Source organism: Hyla sarda, chromosome 1, assembly GCF_029499605.1.
Source record: "Hyla sarda isolate aHylSar1 chromosome 1, aHylSar1.hap1, whole genome shotgun sequence".
Classification (NCBI taxonomy): domain Eukaryota; kingdom Metazoa; phylum Chordata; class Amphibia; order Anura; family Hylidae; genus Hyla; species Hyla sarda.
Window position 1 is genome coordinate 144,117,856 of NC_079189.1, and position 18,996 is coordinate 144,136,851.

Sequence of the window (18,996 nt, forward strand, 5' to 3'; positions counted from 1 at the left end):
CGGCACCTGAGGGGTTAATGGCGGATGCCCGCGAGATCGCGGGCGTCGGCCATTGCCGGCGGGTCCCTGGCTGCGATCAGCAGCCGGGATCAGCCGCGCATGACACGGGCATCGCTCCGATGCCCGCGGTTATGCTTAGGATGTAAATGTACGTCCTGGTGCGTTAAGTACCACTTCACCAGGACGTACATTTACGTCCTGCGTCCTTAAGGGGTTAAAGGAGTACTCCGGTGGAAAACTTTTTTTTTTTTTTTTTATTAACTGGTGCCAGGAAGTTAAACAGATTTGTAAATTACTTCTATTAAAAAATCTTTATCCTACCAGTACCTATTAGCAGCTGTAGAGGAAATTCTTTGCTTTTTGAATTTATTTTTTCTCTTGTCCACAGTGCTCTCTGCTGACTCCTGCTGCCCTATCAGGAACTGTCCAGAGTAGCATAGGTTTGCACTGGGGATTTTCTCCTGCTCTGGACAGTTCCTGATACAGGCATCATGTGTCAGCAGAGAGCATGGTGGACAAGACAAAAAAGAAATTCAAAAAGCAAAGAATTTCCCCTGTAGAATACAGCTGCTAAAAAGTACTGGAATGATCAAGATTTTTTAATAGAAGTCATTTATAAATCTGTTTAACTTTCTGGCAATAGTTGATTTAAAAAAAATAAAATAAATGTTTTCCACCGGGGTACCCCTTTAAGTGATGGAAGCTGTTTGCTTTTGTTTTCTGACACATATGGCATATACAGTGGACATGCAATAAATAGGAAACAGACAAGTAGGCATCAGTAGAGACAGAGATGTACATACATCCAGGCGCCTTAATTTATTTTTTTATATTACCTTCTTTTTACTACCCCCATCCATGTGGGGTCAGGGGATCCACAGTTCTTGTAACACCCAAATTTCCATTAGTCTAGATTTCCACAAAGGTGTTTTTTAGGCAATTTTTGAAAAAATTGCTACTGCAGTTATTGAACCAAAGCCGGAAATGTATTCAAGAGGAATGAAAAATGTAAAGGAAGGACTTATACGTTAAAAAACAATGCCTAAAAAACACCTGTGGGAAACCTAGCCTTACAATTTCTGAACATTATTTTTAAGAAATCACACATCCATAAAGCTATGTTATACCCGAAATGGAGTGTTGATTCGGCTGACCAGTGTATCAAGAATCTGGACATTTTCATGCTGGTAGATGAGAATAAAGCGGAGAAAATTCTTAAGCAATGCTGGTTCTGAAACGCTTCTTAGGAAAAGGTCCAGATATGCAGTTGTGGTCATCACCTCCTCCACTGTCACCTGGAATAAAATGCACACAGGTAAATAGGATTTATAAATTAAGGCAAATTTACTTTGATCCAAGGAAGCCTTTTTTCTGAAGGCCTTGTAATGTCTCTACAATATCCGGTCCTGCCAAATCCTGTAGTGGGCCATTAAACACAAAGGATTGGGTGAGAACAAGGGGGGAGATTTATAAATAGCTGTCCAGAGGAAAAGTTGCCCAGTTGCCCATAGCAACCAATCAGCTCACTTCTTTAATTTTTAAAGGGGTACTCCGGTGGAAAACAACCTTTTTTTAAATCAACTGGTGCCAGAAAGTTAAACAGATTTGTAAATTACTTCTATTTAAAAACATTATTCCTTCCAGCACTTATCATCTGCTGTATGCTCCACAGGAAGTTCTTTTCTTTTTTTAAATTTATTTTCAGTCTGACCACAGTGCTCTCTGCTGACACCTCTGTCCATGTCAGGAACTGTCCAGAGCAGGAAAGGTTTGCTTTGTTCCTACTCTAGACCAGTGTTTCCCAACCAGGGTGCCTCCAGGTGTTGCAAAACGACAACTCCCAGCATGCCCGGACAGCCAAAAGCTGCCTTTGACTGTCCAGGCATGCTGGGAGTTGTAGTTTTGCAACATCTGAGGCACCCTAGTTGGGAAACACTGCTATAGACAATTCCTGACATGGACAGAGGCGTCAGCAGAGAGCACTGTGGTCAGACTGAAAAGAAATTCAAAAAGAAAATAACTTCCTGTGTACTATACAGCAGCTGATAAGTAATGGAAGGATTAAGATTTTTTAATAGAAATAATTTACAAATGAAAAAAGTTGAAAAAAATAAAGAAAAAAAATAATTGTTTTCCACCGGAGTACCCCTTTAACAAGGCCTCTGCAAAATGAAAGAAACAATCTGATTGGTTGCTATGGGCAATTAAGCAACTTTTCCTTTGCACAGGTTTTGATAAATCTCCCCCAAGGATCTTAAAAGTTGCCTCCTATAACAGTTGGTATATAGTACAAGATACTAAGCCAAAGTCTGGAGAGAGAAAACCAGCCACTTTACAATTTTATATAATCTGAAGCATAGACCAAAGCAGGTCAGTATGAGCTAGGAACATTATTACTCAGGCAACAGTATTGTAGCGGTCTAATGTATAGCTTGCACCATTTTAATGATTTTTTTAATTAATCTTCCTTTGATGCTTTTGGTTTTGAACATGAAGTAATGATAGATCATGAAGCAATAATAATAGGGCCCATTCATACTACAGAATTTCTGAGCAGAGAACTTTCACTCGGAAATTCTGTGCAGCAGCCTCCCATTTTCTTCAAGGGGCTTCTGCTGCAATGTGCATACTGCAGAATTTCTGTGGCGGACTGCGGCGCATGTTTTCTCGGTCCTAGCACCTATAGATTTTAGCACTGTAGAAGTGAGACTCCTCCCATAATATATCCATACTGGAGATTTCAAAGTGTTTTTAGTTATTTTGATCGATTTGGTGCCTATTTTACATAAACGGTCATACTTACAGCAGTACTGACAAATGTGTTATTCCTTTGAATCCAATGTTAAGTAGCCTTTATCATCATGTGACCAAATGGAGGGGAATATACTATTCGTATCGGAGTGTCTGACATGCCGAGTTTATTTGTTGTATTTACTATTCTGGAATATGTTTGTCCATACATTAGAGATGTCTGACTGCTAATCATTAATTCTGCCGTTTTAGCATGTTTCTGTACACTACCTTTCTCAAGGTGTAGCTTGCCACAAAATTTGCGCCAATTTTGTGTCGCATGATTTTGTGAATTAACCAAGTAACCTACAATTTGTTTGTGTCATGCCCATTTTTTTTATTAGTGCCATGCCCATTTTTTTTATTAGTACCATGCCCATTTTTTTTTATTAGAACCATGCCCATTTTTTTATTAGTACCATGCCCATTGCCATGCCCACTTTATCAATGCTGGCAAATAAACATGCAACAGGTATTGGCACATCAGGGTTCAAACTTTTGGCGCAACAACCATAGTAAGTCTGAGCCATTGTCATATTAATATTTTTACTAGCAAATTTCATGTATGATATTGCAAGCTCTAGTGTCTTACCACTATAGAGGGCTGGAATCCTGGAACAGATGAGGAGCTGACACGTGGTCAAGCCTCTATTTTTATCATATATAACATGTAGTATATGCTTTCCCATCAGTAAAACTTTCTCTACTGCAAATACAACATTCACAGCCAGAAAGCCTGCATTTCACATGACAAACCTATAAAATAAATTCTCCCTTCAATCTGAGAATTACCAAATGGTCCTATACTAAATAGGCAGGAGCAGCAGAACACCAAGAACACTGATCAATGCCATGCTATGGCATAGCATTGATCAGTGTATGCAATCAGAAGATTGCATGTTGTAGCCCCCTATGGGCAAAAAAAAAAAACTGTGCAAAAACAAAAGTTAACAAAAGTCCCTTCCCTATTAAAAGTTAAAATCACCCCCCTTTTTCCATTTTTTAAATAAAATAATGTAATAAAGAATAAAACTAATCATATGGTGGATAACCCCTTTAAGGATGCAGCCCTTTTTTGCAATTCTGACCACTGTCATTTTATGCATGAATAACTCTGGGATGCTTGTACCTTTTATTCTGAGTCCGAGATAATTTTTTCGTGACATATTCTAATTTAACATAGTGGTAAATTCTTGTAGTCACTTTGAAAATGTTGCATTTTTCTAACTTTGAAACTTGCTGCTTGTAAGGAAAATTGACATTCCAAATAAATTATATATTGATTCACAAATACAATGGCCCTCATTTACTATTGCAAACCCGACATGTTTTGTCGGGTTGTGCGCCAGATTCTGTCGCATTACGCCAGAAATTCTGTCTGCCCCAGAATTTGCGCCAGAATTGTAAAAACCCGACTAAGTCTCCATTTTGCTAAGAAAACCTGGAAAAGGGGTGTGGCTGCCAGGAAAATGGGGCGTGGTCTCGGAAAAGGGGCATGTTGAAGACATTTTCACACAAAAAAAATACATATTTACTAAGGGAAAGTGGAAAATGTAGGGAAACCTTAGTAAAACTTTGGAAAATAAATTGTAAGGAATTAAAACCCACAAAGAAACCTGCACTCCACTCTTAGTAAATAAGGGCCAATATGTCTACTTTATGTTTGCATCATAAAGTTGATATGTTTTTACTTCAAAGTATGGCAGCAATTTTTAAAAATTTCACAAAAAATGCAAAATTTCAGGGACCAGTTAATTTTGAAGTGGATTTCAGGTGTCTTTCTGTGAGAAATACCCGATAAATTACCCCATTATAGAAACTGCACCCCTCAAAGTGTTCAAAATGGCATTCAGAAAGTTTGTTAACCCTTTAGGTGTTTCACAGGAATAGCAGCAAAGTGAATGAAAAAATTCAAAATCTTCATTTTTTACACTCGCATGTTCTTGTAGAGCCATTTTTTAAGGGGTAAAAGGAGAGATATCCCCCAAAATGTTTTAACCCAATTTCTCTCGAGTAAGGAAATACCTTATATGTGGATGTAAAGTGCTCTGTGGGTGCACTAAAAGGCTCAGAATGGAAGGAGCCACAATGGGATTTTGGAGAGTGAATTTTGCTGAAATGGTTTTGGGGGGCATGTCACATTTAGGAAGCCCCTATGGTGCCAGAACAGCAAGAAAAAAAACCCACATGGCATACTACTTTGGAACTACACCCCTCAAGGCACGTAACAAGGAGTACAGTGAGCCTTAACACCCCACAGCTGTTTGATGACTTTTCGTGAAAGTCAGATGTGTAAATGCACAAAACATTTTTTTTCACTAAAATGCAGTTTTTTTCCCCAAATTAATTTTTTTTTACAAGGGGTATGGAAATACCTCATGTGTGGATGTCAAGTGCTATTCAGGAGCGCTACAATGCTCAGAAGAGAAGGAGCGCCATTGAGCTTTTGGAGAGAGAATTTGTTTGGAATAGAAGTCGGGGGCCATGTGCGTTTACAAAGCCCCCATGGTACCAGAAAAGTGGACCCCCCCATATGTGACCCCATTTTGGAAACCACACCCCTCACAGAATTTAATAAGAGGTGCAGTGAGCATTTGCACCCCTCTGGGGTTTGACAGATCTTTGGAACAGTAGGCTGTGCAAATGAAAAATTACATTTTTCATTTTAATGGACCACTGTTCCAAAAATCTGTCAGACACCTGTGGTGCGTAAATGCTCATTTTACCCCTTATTACATTACGTGAAAGGTTTAGTATCCAAAACGGGGTCACATGTGGGGGGGGGGTATAATTGTTCTGGCACCATGGGGGCTTTGAAAACACACGTGGCCTTCAATTTCAGTAAAATTTTCTCTCCAAAAGTCCAATGGTGCTCCTTCTCTTCTGAGCATTGTAGTTCGCCCATAGAGCACTTTACATCCACATATGGGCTATGTTCTTACTCAGAATAAATGGGGTTACACATTTTTGGGGGCTCTTTTCCTATTTTTCCTAGTGAAAATGAAAAATTTAGGGTAACACCAGCACTTTAGTGATTTTTTTTTTCAATGTTATTTTCATATCCAACTTTAATGAAAATTTGTCAAACACCTGCGGGGTCTTAAGGCTCACTATACCCCTTGTTATGTTCCGTGAGGGGTTTAGTTTCCAAAATAGGGTCACATGTGGGTATTTATTTTTTTGCGTTTATGTCAGAACCAATGTAAAATCAGCCACCCCTGGGCAAACCACCAATTTAGGCCTCAAATGTACATAGGCCCACATTTATCATTGCAGTGCAAGTGAAGCATTTTTTTACACCTTTTTTTTGTGTGCTGATAATGTGTAGGAGCACCAAATTTATTAAAAGGTAAAAGAGCTTTGATAAATTTTGTGCAGGTCCACATTTTCAGAAATTTCTGCCTACACATACACCAATAAGCTACACCATGTCTGGGTTGGTGTAGTTTTAGAGACTTTTCAGTGGCTTTGCGCCTTTTTTTGCTCCTTTTTTCAAAAAGGGGCAATGATAAATCCCTTCTATATCATGTCTATTGCCAAAATCAGTGGATTGCAACTCAAAATCAGCAGAAATGTGTAAACAAAAAGGGGCAAAAACCCTGCTTGCGCCTTTTTTGCCCCTTTTTTAGACACAAAAAACAGTCTAAAGGCAATGATAAATGTGGGCCATAGTGCACTCTCACTCCTGAGCCTTGTTGTGAGCCTGCAGAGCATTTTACGCCCACATAATGGGTATTTTTCGTACTCAATTTCGGAGAAATTGTGTTATAAATTTTGGGGGTGATTTTTCCTTTTACCTCTTGTGAAAATCCTGCCGCCGCTGTCTCTGTTCCATGGGGCCTTGGTCCCACTGCCGATGCCGGGGATTGGGGGTCCCATGCCAGGTAGTGACTCCCGGCAACCACTCTTGCCCTCCTGAATATGGCGGAGTGGATGCCATTACAGGACGCCCCCACAGCAGGAATCCTGATTTGTTGTCCGGTAACGGCCGACGAATTAAGACGATCGTGAGCTGGCACCAGTGCCACCTCACTCCTGCTGCTAAAGGGTGATAGGGGCCGTCTCGGACGGCCCCTATCATCCTTTTTTTCTGGGTCACCGGGGACCCGATTGACCCAGAATTGCCACAGATTGGCGATCGCCGACAGGCGTGGTCACAGGATGCCTGCTAAATTATTTCAGAAGGCATCCCGGTTCGGTCCCTGCCCAACGAGTGGCGGGGACCGGAAATACTCAGGGCATACAGGTACGCCCTTAGTTCTTAAGGATCAGGGATTCAGGGCATATACATATGCCCTGAGTTCCCAAGAGGTTAAACAGGACATGTAAGCCATGGTTAAAACTCAGGATATGTGCTCAGACAAACATAGCTAAGTTTCATCATAAACAAGACTTGGTCAGAGTACAGATCTAATTACCAGCAGAGAGCTCCAGCAGAGCTAGGGTCTAAATAACCCAACCAGGATCCCATAGGCTGGAAGCAATAACTCTTCCCAAACCAGGGAGAATTAACAAGGAAACTGTTCAGACACAAACCTAATGTCTGAACAGGACCCAAAGCAGAAAATTCAAAATACAGATAAACGGACATGACACCAGGTTTATGCTGCCCTATTTAAGGAATGCTGTCACTACCTCAGATAAAGCAGAAAAATCCTAGCAACAGATTCCCTTTAAGCCACACTATGATTGGTTAGATTGGGCAACAGCAAACAGTTTTAAATTTCCCTTATTATTTCCATAGCCACTTGTTTATCTGCATTTTACAGGAAACTGGAAATTGTGCTCAGTACAGAGAAAACAAGTTAAAGGGGTACTCCGGTTGAAAACTTATTTTTTTTTTTTAAATCAACTGGTGCCAGAAAGTTAAGCAGATTTGTAAATTACTTCTATAAAAAAAAAATATTACTCCTTCCAGTACTTTTTAGCTGCTGAATACTACAGAGGAAATTCTTTTCTTTTTGGAACACAGTGCTCTCTGCTGACATCATGACCACAGTGCTCTCTGCTGACATCTCTGTCCATTTTAGGAACTGTCCAGAACAGCATATGTTTTCTATGGGGATTTTCTCCTACTCTGGACAGTTCACAAAATGGACAGAGGTGTCAGCAGAGAACAGTGTGGTCATGATGTCAGCAGAGAGCGCTGTGTTCCAAAAAGAAAACCATTTCCTCTGTAGTATTCAGCAGCTAATAAGTACTGGAAGGATTAAGATTTTTTTAATAGAAGTAATTTACAAATCTGTTTAACTTTTTGGTACCAGCTGATTAAAAAAAAAAGTTTTCCCCTGGAGTGCTCCTTTAAGTACCTCTTATGTGAACGTTTTATTAAGATAGTATATGTGAAGACAAAATAAAAATAAAAAAATAGCACTTTTCATGCAGTAAATGTAGGATTTTATTCTTTCCGGTTTCAAAAACACAGAATGAAGTCCCTAGTGGTTCCAATATATTTTTACACTGACCTTCTAGTAGGATTGAAGCATGTAGCATGTCTGATGCACAGAAACACAGCAATTATTATACAAAACAATTCTGTAGCAATAAATAGTGCATGCTGTTTAACCCTTACTTTAAACTGGGGCATGTTGAGAATCGAACATGTACAGTATGTACCATAGCATTATTGTCTTGCTCACTCTTAGTAAGCTACCTCTTTGGATTAAACATCACTGTTGACACTGCTATTCAGACCTATTTTATAGTTTTAGAAGAACTACAGCTGGGGTCCTACATTCTATTTGCTTTCTTTTTATTTACCTTTGGTGTTTTTTGGGCAAAAGCAACGGTGGTATTAAAGGCTAGTCACACCTTTGACATAAAAAATATATATATATATATATATATTTTTTTTTTTTTTTTTACACATTTTAGTGGTGTGCTTTCTCTCTCTACACTGTGATTCTTCCTTGCAAATTGCTTTTGGGTACTCTCCTTCCTAACTACAGGCTGTTTGCTGATCTCCATGTATGCTCTCCCAACTCTCCACACTATTGTCTGCTGCAATCTGTAATACTCTATGGCAAGGGTGGAGCATAAATCCTGTCAGAAACAGACCCAGGTGCTGGTCGTAGATCTGTTCTAATTTTTTATTAAAGACTATTTAGAAAGTTGCTTAATTTTGTACTTAGGAAACAAATTAACAATAAAAATAGTGATGAAAAGATGTAGACATGTGCAGAAGAAAATTTTCGTTTTTTTTTTCGTTTCGGTACTCGGGTGTCTGGGTTTTATTTTTTTTGGATACATTCGTATTCGGGTGGGTATGATTTTTCATATACATTCGGTATTCGGGTACATTCAGGTTAATCTTTTTTAAGCAGGGGACCATTATTGGGAGTGTGTGCAGGAAAAGAGGGCAGCCGCAGAGATCGGAACATTGGAAGACAGGTAAGATAATATAATTTTATGTGATTTATATTAATACATAATGTAATGTTGAATGAATGAATGAGTAAATGAATGAATGAATGAATGCTGTATGAATGATTGATGTGTTTGATCGATGTGTTTGATTGTCGGGTGATTTATGTATAACATGATTGTCACGATGCCGGCTGGCAGGAGGTGGATCCTCTGTGCCAGAGAGGGATTGGCGTGGACCGTGCTAGTGGACCGGTTCTAAGTCACTACTGGTTTTCACCAGAGCCCGCCGCAAAGCGGGATGGTCTTGCTGCGGCGGTAGTGACCAGGTCGTATCCACTAGCAACGGCTCAACCTCTCTGACTGCTGAAGATAGGCGCGGTACAAGGGAGTAGACAGAAGCAAGGTCGGACGTAGCAGAAGGTCGGGGCAGGTAGCAAGGATCGTAGTCAGGGGCAACGGCAGGAGGTCTGGAACACAGGCTAGGAACACACAAGGAACGCTTTCACTGGCACAATGGCAACAAGATCCGGCGAGGGAGTGCAGGGGAAGTGAGGTATACATAGGGAGTGCACAGGTGAACACACTGATTAGAACCATTTGCGCCAATCAGCGGCGCAGTGGCCCTTTAAATCGCAGAGACCCGGCGCGCGCGCGCCCTAGGGAGCGGGGCCGCGCGCGCCGGGACAGGACCGACGGAGAGCGAGTCAGGTACGGGAGCCGGGATGCGCATCGCGAGCGGGCGCCACCCGCATCGCGAATCGCATCCCGGCTGGAGGCGGTATCGCAGCGCACCGGGTCAGTGGGTCTGACCGGAGCGCTGCAGTAGCGAGAGTGTAGCGAGCGCTCCGGGGAGGAGCGGGGACCCGGAGCGCTCGGCGTAACAGTACCCCCCCCTTGGGTCTCCCCCTCTTCTTAGAGCCTGAGAACCTGAGGAGCAGACTTTTGTCTAGGATATTGTCCTCAGGTTCCCAGGATCTCTCTTCAGGACCACAACCCTCCCAATCGACCAAAAAAAAAGTTTTCCCTCTGACCTTCTTGGAGGCCAGTATCTCCTTTACGGAGAAGATGTCCGAGGAGCCGGAAACAGGAGTGGGAGAAACAAGTTTGGGAGAGAAACGGTTGATGATGAGTGGTTTAAGAAGAGAAACGTGAAAGGCATTAGGAATACGAAGAGAAGGAGGAAGAAGAAGTTTGTAAGAGACAGGATTAATCTGGCACAAAATTTTGAAAGGACCAAGATAGCGTGGTCCCAATTTGTAGCTAGGGACACGGAAGCGGACATATTTAGCGGAGAGCCATACCTTGTCTCCAGGAGAAAAAATGGGGGGAGCTCTTCTTTTCTTATCAGCAAACTTCTTCATGCGTGATGAAGCCTGTAAGAGAGAATTTTGGGTCTCTTTCCATATGGTGGAAAGATCACGAGATATTTCATCCACAGCGGGCAAACCAGAGGGCAAGGGAGTAGGGAGGGGGGGAAGAGGGTGACGGCCGTACACCACGAAAAATGGGGATTTGGAGGAAGATTCAGAGACTCTGAAGTTATACGAGAATTCGGCCCATGGTAGAAGATCTGCCCAGTCATCCTGGCGGGAGGAAACAAAATGCCGTAAATAATCACCCAGGACCTGGTTAATTCTTTCTACTTGCCCATTGGATTGAGGATGATAGGCAGAAGAAAAGTTTAATTTAATCTTGAGTTGTTGACAGAGAGCCCTCCAGAATTTTGACACGAATTGGACGACTCTGTCCGAGACGATCTGTGTGGGCAACCCGTGAAGACGAAAAATGTGTACAAAAAATTGTTTTGCCAACTGAGGCGCTGAAGGGAGACCAGGAAGAGGGATGAAATGTGCCATCTTGGAGAATCGATCAACGACCACCCAAACAACAGTGTTGCCACGGGATGGGGGTAAGTCTGTAATAAAGTCCATACCAATCAGAGACCAAGGCTGTTCGGGGACAGGCAGAGGATGGAGAAGACCAGCGGGCTTCTGGCGAGGAGTCTTATCCCGGGCACAGACAGTGCAGGCTCGCACAAAATCCACAACATCAATCTCCAGAGTCGGCCACCAATAGAAACGAGAGATGAGTTGCACGGATTTCTTGATGCCCGCATGACCTGCGAGATGGGAGGAGTGACCCCATTTGAGGATTCCGAGGCGTTGGCGTGGAGAGACGAAGGTCTTCCCTGGAGGAGTTTGCCTGATGGAGGCTGGAGAAGTGGAGATCAGGCAGTCAGGAGGAATGATGTGTTGCGGAGAGAGCTCTACTTCCGAGGCATCCGAGGAACGAGAGAGAGCATCGGCCCTAATGTTCTTATCGGCAGGCCGAAAGTGAATTTCAAAATTAAATCGGGCAAAGAACAGAGACCACCTGGCCTGGCGAGGATTCAGCCGTTGGGCAGACTGGAGATAGGAGAGGTTCTTGTGATCGGTGTAAATAATAACTGGAAATCTTGATCCCTCCAGCAGATGCCTCCATTCCTCAAGTGCTAATTTAATGGCTAGTAGCTCTCGATCCCCGATGGAGTAGTTCCTCTCCGCCGGAGAGAAGGTCCTAGAAAAAAAACCACAAGTAACAGCATGCCCGGAAGAATTTTTTTGTAGAAGGACCGCTCCAGCTCCTACTGAGGAGGCATCAACCTCCAATAGGAAGGGTTTAGATGGGTCAGGTCTGGAGAGCACGGGAGCCGAAGAAAAGGCAGACTTGAGCTGTTTAAAGGCGTCTTCCGCTTGAGGAGGCCATGACTTAGGATTGGCATTCTTTTTGGTTAAAGCCACGATAGGAGCCACAATGGTAGAAAAATGTGGAATAAATTGTCTGTAATAATTGGCGAACCCCAAAAAACGTTGGATAGCACGGAGTCCGGAGGGGCGTGGCCAATCTAAGACGGCAGAGAGTTTGTCTGGATCCATTTGTAGTCCCTGGCCAGAGACCAAGTATCCTAGGAAAGGAAGAGATTGACATTCAAACAGACATTTCTCCATTTTGGCATAAAGTTGATTGTCACGAAGTCTCTGAAGAACCATGCGGACATGCTGGCGGTGTTCTTCAAGGTTGGCAGAAAAAATCAGGATATCGTCCAGATACACAACAACACAGGAATATAAGAGATCACAAAAAATTTCATTAACAAAGTCTTGGAAGACGGCAGGGGCGTTGCACAGGCCAAAGGGCATGACCAGATACTCAAAGTGTCCATCTCTAGTGTTAAATGCCGTTTTCCATTCATCCCCCTCTCTGATGCGGATGAGATTATAAGCACCTCTTAAGTCCAGTTTGGTAAAGATGTGGGCACCTTGGAGGCGATCAAAGAGTTCAGAGATGAGAGGTAGGGGGTAGCGGTTCTTTACCGTGATTTTATTAAGACCGCGGTAGTCAATGCAAGGACGTAGGGAGCCATCTTTTTTGGACACAAAGAAAAATCCGGCTCCGGCAGAAGAGGAGGATTTGCGGATAAAGCCCTTTTTTAAATTTTCCTGGATGTACTCAGACATAGCAAGAGTCTCTGGGGCAGAGAGAGGATAAATTCTGCCCCGGGGTGGAGTAGTGCCCGGGAGGAGGTCAATAGGACAGTCATAAGGCCTGTGAGGAGGTAGAGTCTCAGCTTGTTTTTTGCAAAAAACATCCGCAAAGTCCATATAGGCCTTAGGGAGACCGGTTACAGGGGGAACCACAGGGTCACGGCAAGGAGAACTGGGAACCGGTTTAAGGCAGTCCTTGAAACAAGAGGAACCCCAACTCTTGATCTCCCCAGTGGACCAATCCAGGGTTGGGGAATGGTGTTGAAGCCAGGGTAGTCCGAGGAGAATTTCGGAAGTGCAATTGGGGAGGACCAAAAACTCAATTTTCTCGTGATGAGGTCCGATGCACATTAGGAGGGGCTCCGTGCGGAAACGTATGGTACAGTCCAATCTTTCATTGTTAACACAATTGATGTAGAGGGGTCTGGCGAGACTGGTCACCGGGATGTTGAACCTGTTGATGAGAGAGGCCAAAATAAAATTTCCTGCAGATCCGGAATCCAAGAAGGCCATGGTAGAGAAGGAGAAGGTAGAGGCAGATATCCGCACAGGCACAGTAAGACGTGGAGAAGCAGAGTTGACATCAAGGACTGTCTCACCTTTGTGCGGAGTCAGCGTACGTCTTTCCAGGCGGGGAGGACGGATAGGACAATCCTTCAGGAAGTGTTCGGTACCGGCACAGTACAGGCAGAGATTCTCCATGCGGCGTCGTGTCCTCTCTTGAGGTGTCAGGCGAGACCGGTCGACCTGCATAGCCTCCACGGCGGGAGGCACAGGAACGGATTGCAGGGGACCAGAGGAGAGAGGAGCCGGGGAGAAAAAACGCCTCGTGCGAACAAAGTCCATATCCTGGCGGAGCTCCTGACGCCTTTCGGAAAAACGCATGTCAATGCGAGTGGCTAGATGAATGAGTTCATGTAGGTTAGCAGGGATTTCTCGTGCGGCCAGAACATCTTTAATGTTGCTGGATAGGCCTTTTTTAAAGGTCGCGCAGAGGGCCTCATTATTCCAGGATAGTTCAGAAGCAAGAGTACGGAATTGTACGGCGTACTCGCCAACGGAAGAATTACCCTGGACCAGGTTCAACAGGGCAGTCTCAGCAGAAGAGGCTCGGGCAGGTTCCTCAAAGACACTTCGAATTTCCGAGAAGAAGGAGTGTACAGAGGCAGTGACGGGGTCATTGCGGTCCCAGAGCGGTGTGGCCCATGACAGAGCTTTTCCAGACAGAAGGCTGACTACGAAAGCCACCTTAGACCTTTCAGTAGGAAACTGACATCATCCGACATCATCTCCAAGTGCAGGGAACATTGAGAAAGAAAGCCACAGCAAAATTTAGAGTCCCCATCAAATTTATCCGGCAAGGATAGTCGTAGGCCTGAAGCGGCCACTCGCTGCGGAGGAGGTGCAGGAGCTGGCGGAGGAGATGATTGCTGAAGCTGTGGTAGTAGCTGCTGTAGCATCACGGTCAGTTGAGACAGCTGGTGGCCTTGTTGCGCTATCTGTTGTGACTGCTGGGCGACCACCGTGGTGAGGTCGGCGACAACTGGCAGAGGGACTTCAGCGGGATCCATGGCCGGATCTACTGTCACGATGCCGGCTGGCAGGAGGTGGATCCTCTGTGCCAGAGAGGGATTGGCGTGGACCGTGCTAGTGGACCGGTTCTAAGTCACTACTGGTTTTCACCAGAGCCCGCCGCAAAGCGGGATGGTCTTGCTGCGGCGGTAGTGACCAGGTTGTATCCACTAGCAACGGCTCAACCTCTCTGACTGCTGAAGATAGGCGCGGTACAAGGGAGTAGACAGAAGCAAGGTCGGACGTAGCAGAAGGTCGGGGCAGGTAGCAAGGATCGTAGTCAGGGGCAACGGCAGGAGGTCTGGAACACAGGCTAGGAACGCACAAGGAACGCTTTCACTGGCACAATGGCAACAAGATCCGGCGAGGGAGTGCAGGGGAAGTGAGGTATACATAGGGAGTGCACAGGTGAACACACTGATTAGAACCACTTGCGCCAATCAGCGGCGCAGTGGCCCTTTAAATCGCAGAGACCCGGCGCGCGCGCGCCCTAGGGAGCGGGGCCGCGCGCGCCGGGACAGGACCGACGGAGAGCGAGTCAGGTACGGGAGCCGGGATGCGCATCGCGAGCGGGCGCCACCCGCATCGCGAATCGCATCCCGGCTGGAGGCGGTATCGCAGCGCACCGGGTCAGTGGGTCTGACCGGAGCGCTGCAGTAGCGAGAGTGTAGCGAGCGCTCCGGGGAGGAGCGGGGACCCGGAGCGCTCGGCGTAACAATGATGTTATACATAAATCACCCGACAATCAAACGCATCGATCAAACTGTTGCAAAACTACAACACCCACCCAGCATGCGGCTGTCTGGGCATGCTGGGAGTTGTAGTTTTGCAACAGCTGGAGGCACACTTTGGCAAACACACGCATTCGCGCAATGCTTTTCAATTCATTTTCAAATTCCGCTGGCTTTTGTCAGAAATGGGTTACCAGGTCAATGACATGCATAGTAATTGCCATGGGAACATTTTTCATTCAGAAAACCGCAGACTTAATTGGATAATTGCAGTGTAGAGTGTTTGGTGTCCTAAGCGTTCTACACAGCAATTATCCAATTAAGCCTGCAGTTTTATGAATGAAAAATGTTCCCTCGGCAATTACTATGCATGTCATTGACCTCAATCACCCAACGATCAAACACATCAATCATTCATACAGCATTCATTCATTCATTTACTTATTCATTCAACATTACATTATGTATTAATAAATTATTAATACATAAAGAAATGTTGAAGGAATGAGTAAATGAATGAATGCTGTATGAATGATTGATGTGTTTGATCGATGTGTTTGATTGTCGGGTGATTGAGGTCAATGACATGCATAGTAATTGCCGAGGGAACATTTTTCATTCATAAAACCACAGACTTAATTGGATAATTGCCGTGTAGAATGTTTGGTGTCCTAGGCGTTCTACACGGCAATTATCCAATTAAGCCTGCAGTTTTAGGAATGAAAAATGTTCCCACGGCAATTACTATGCATGTCATTGACCTGGTAACCCATTTCTGACAAAAGCGAGCGGAATTTGAAAATGAATTAAAAAGCATTGCGTGAATGCCTCCAGCTGTTGCAAAACATCAACTCCCAGCATGCCCAGACAGCCGCATGCTGGGTGGGTGTTGTAGTTTTGCAACAGCTGGAGGCCCCCTAGTAACAGTAAAACAGTAACTAACAGTCAGAAACAGTGTAGCGCAAGGAACAATAAAAAAAATTAGAAAGAATTCTTTACTTTCGTTTTTTTACCGCATGCATTCGCTAAATAATTAATGCTTTTGTTTTCGGATAACGAATGCATTTGTTTTTTTACTGCATGCATTCGGAGAATAATGCATGCATTCGTTATGTTGCTATTCGTTTTATCGGTGCTATTCGGAAATATTCCAAAAAACTTTCGTGCATTCGTAAACGGCCCCAATGCACGAAAACGGTAAAATTCGGTAAATTTGACATTCGTGCCGAACCGAATTGCACATGTCTAAAAAGATGCCAATAGGCTTTTAAGCAATACTTGTCTGATAAGAACCTTACATATTGCTCACATGTTGGTGCTGGTTTAATTACACCTATAGCTGGCTCCTGTTTTCTGGAAAACTGTACTAAAAAAATAAATACTGAAGGAGGGGGCTTAGCTATAGTGCAGAATGGGTGTAGAGTATTCCTGCTGTAGGTAGCAGTCGCCCCCTCACCCAGGTATTTTTTGTGAGCTGGAGGCTACTCCACCACACAGGAAGACACCAGTATTATTAATGGCACTTGGTAGGTGGTGGCTCAGTTACACTATGTTTGGCCCTGTTTTGCACTAGGGCCAGAAGCTTTAAATGATACCTTTGTGAAGTAATAGTATTGTAGCAGTGCCAGCAGGATTAACTTTAACCCTTCACATTTCTAGGCATAACTATTTCCTTTTCTGGGCGCGCAGTGAATAGATTAATCTCACATTCCTGGCCACCATCTATATTACATAAAGTATATAAGAACTCTTCTGTTGAATGGAATAAAAATCTAATCGATCATGGGAAATCTTGGACCAGTCTTTGTAATACAAAAGCTGCTTAGCCCAGTGATCCATCTATGACCCATATGAAGTGTGCAATTATTAGACTGTAAAGTATCAGGCACAAGGAATTCTCAGAGATCCAGTCACCAGTATTGTGCAGACAGCAGAGTTTTATTCAGGAAACATAGCATGGGAATAAATTGTCAGGAATGTTCCACGCAGACAGCTTGATCCTTGGCTTAGCACTGCTCAGAGCTAGAGGGATGTCGCATTTCAAACACCTCGAAAATTCTTCAGCTCAGCAAAGTGTGTGATTCCTTTGATTCACACACCCAGCAAACTAAGTCCATAACAGACAGTAAAACATCCCTATATTACCGACACTAAAACAAGTCTCCGCACAGCGCTTGCTTCTACTTGTTAAATGGAAGATATATCTAGTTTACAGGCAGGCTTTACCTTCAAGTTATTTTTCAATAAAGTGTTCAGTAAAACATATAGAGAGAAGTTATTCAGCAAAAAGAACTTTACATCTCTGCACATCTCTATTTATGAATGTTCTACTGAATATACCAAGTCATATGGAAAGCTTCTGAAGTTACACGGAAATAATACTACATGGAAGTGTGGTATATAATACGGTATTGTTTGTCATACTATTTATACTCACAAATACTCTAAGCTAATGCTAGGTCATAATTCTACCACCCCACACATTGGCCCTTATTTACTAAGAGTGGAGTGTAGGTTTTTTTTGTGGGTTTTAATTCCCTACAATTTATTTTCCACAGTATTTACTAAGGTTTCCCTACATTTTCCACTTTCCCTACATTTTCCCTTTTTTTTTACACATGCTCTGATCTGTAGGGTTTTCCTCAGCTCAATCAAATCCACCACATTTTATGTGGAAACCTTAGTAAATATGTTGGGTTTTTGTGAAAATGTCGGGAACACGCCCCTTATTGGAGACCACGCCCCCGTTTCCTGTCGGCCACACTCCTTTTTGGGTTTTCTTAGCAAAATGGAGAGTTAGTTGTTTTTTTTTTCAATTCTGGTGCAAAATCTGGCGCAGACAGGATTTTTGCTGCAATGCGACAGAATCTGACGCACAACCCGACAAAATATGTTGGGTTTGCAATAGTAAATGAGGGCCACTGTTTAAAATGAAAAACTCCATAATTCCAACATTGGAATTGCTTAAACTGTTTTAAACAGTGTGCTATCTTATTTATTAAACTTAAAATTGCAATTATTTATTTATTTATATTAAAAAAACGTAAAACCGTAATACCTCACCAAATAGTCTGACTATAGTTCCACTTACAACACATATCTGAACAAGCCCTATGCGGTATGCACATGTAGGTGATGGTCCTGCACCAGGACAGTCACAGAATTAAGCCATTAGATTAAATGGTTTCTGAATATACAGTATTACACAAATCCCTATTTAATAAGAAAAAAAAAATACTACCTAAACTTCCCTTAAAATGTCTTTATTTACTGTATTTATTTTCAGAAACTTTTGAGTGAATTTAAAAAGTAGTTTGCATTTTATTTATTTCCATTTATTTGCATTCTAGTATTTTAATTTCTACAGAAAAAAGGTAATGCAGCCCTCGCCTAAGACGATTTCAGAGGTGGCGGATTTGACACACAATTTGCTGCAGAATTTTTGCAGAAAATCCCATTACATCATACACAACATTACATGAAATTAGCAGGACAAGGAAGTATCAGATTGTGCAGATTTGGTAGAGATTTGCCACACACAGCAGTTTTTACTCTTTTATTATTGAAACATGGTTTCCCAATCCTTAGTCAACAAAATGTTAATCTTTTGTTCTTTTTTGCAAAAAAGCAAAAAAAAAAAAAAAAAAAAAGTTGATACAGTAGAACCTTTAATTTCTTAATAAAAAGAAAGCTATATAGTAACACAAAAGTATAAAAGCAAAAGAAGATAATTTCTTTCATTACACTAGACAAATACAATTGTACTAAAACATGGACTGGTAAAACAAAGATAGAGTGATTTTTAATTGTATTATTTCTACAACAATCAAAACAGCAGGGCGGATTTTTTAAAACTGGCCTAAATTAAAAAAATAAAACAAAACCCTAAAGCTAGAGAAGCTAGGCAGATGTGCCGCATTGTTTGATAAGTATGGTGCATCTTGGTGCAAGTTAGACTCTTCTTTACATCACTTTGCAGTGGATTCACCAGATTTGAACATTTGCATGAACTC

At 42.9% G+C, this 18,996-nt stretch overlaps 1 protein-coding gene across 3 annotated transcripts in view; it reads right to left on the bottom strand.

The window, feature by feature from the left end:
* FHIP1A (FHF complex subunit HOOK interacting protein 1A) overlaps positions 1-18,996 on the bottom strand; it is a 260,100-nt gene that overhangs the window by 31,324 nt on the left and 209,780 nt on the right. For all 3 annotated transcript variants that reach the window (XM_056562809.1, XM_056562813.1, XM_056562814.1), the window contains one exon: positions 1,128-1,295. In XM_056562809.1, coding sequence (XP_056418784.1) covers positions 1,128-1,295 — 168 coding nt within the window. The remainder of the gene's footprint in view (positions 1-1,127; positions 1,296-18,996) is intronic.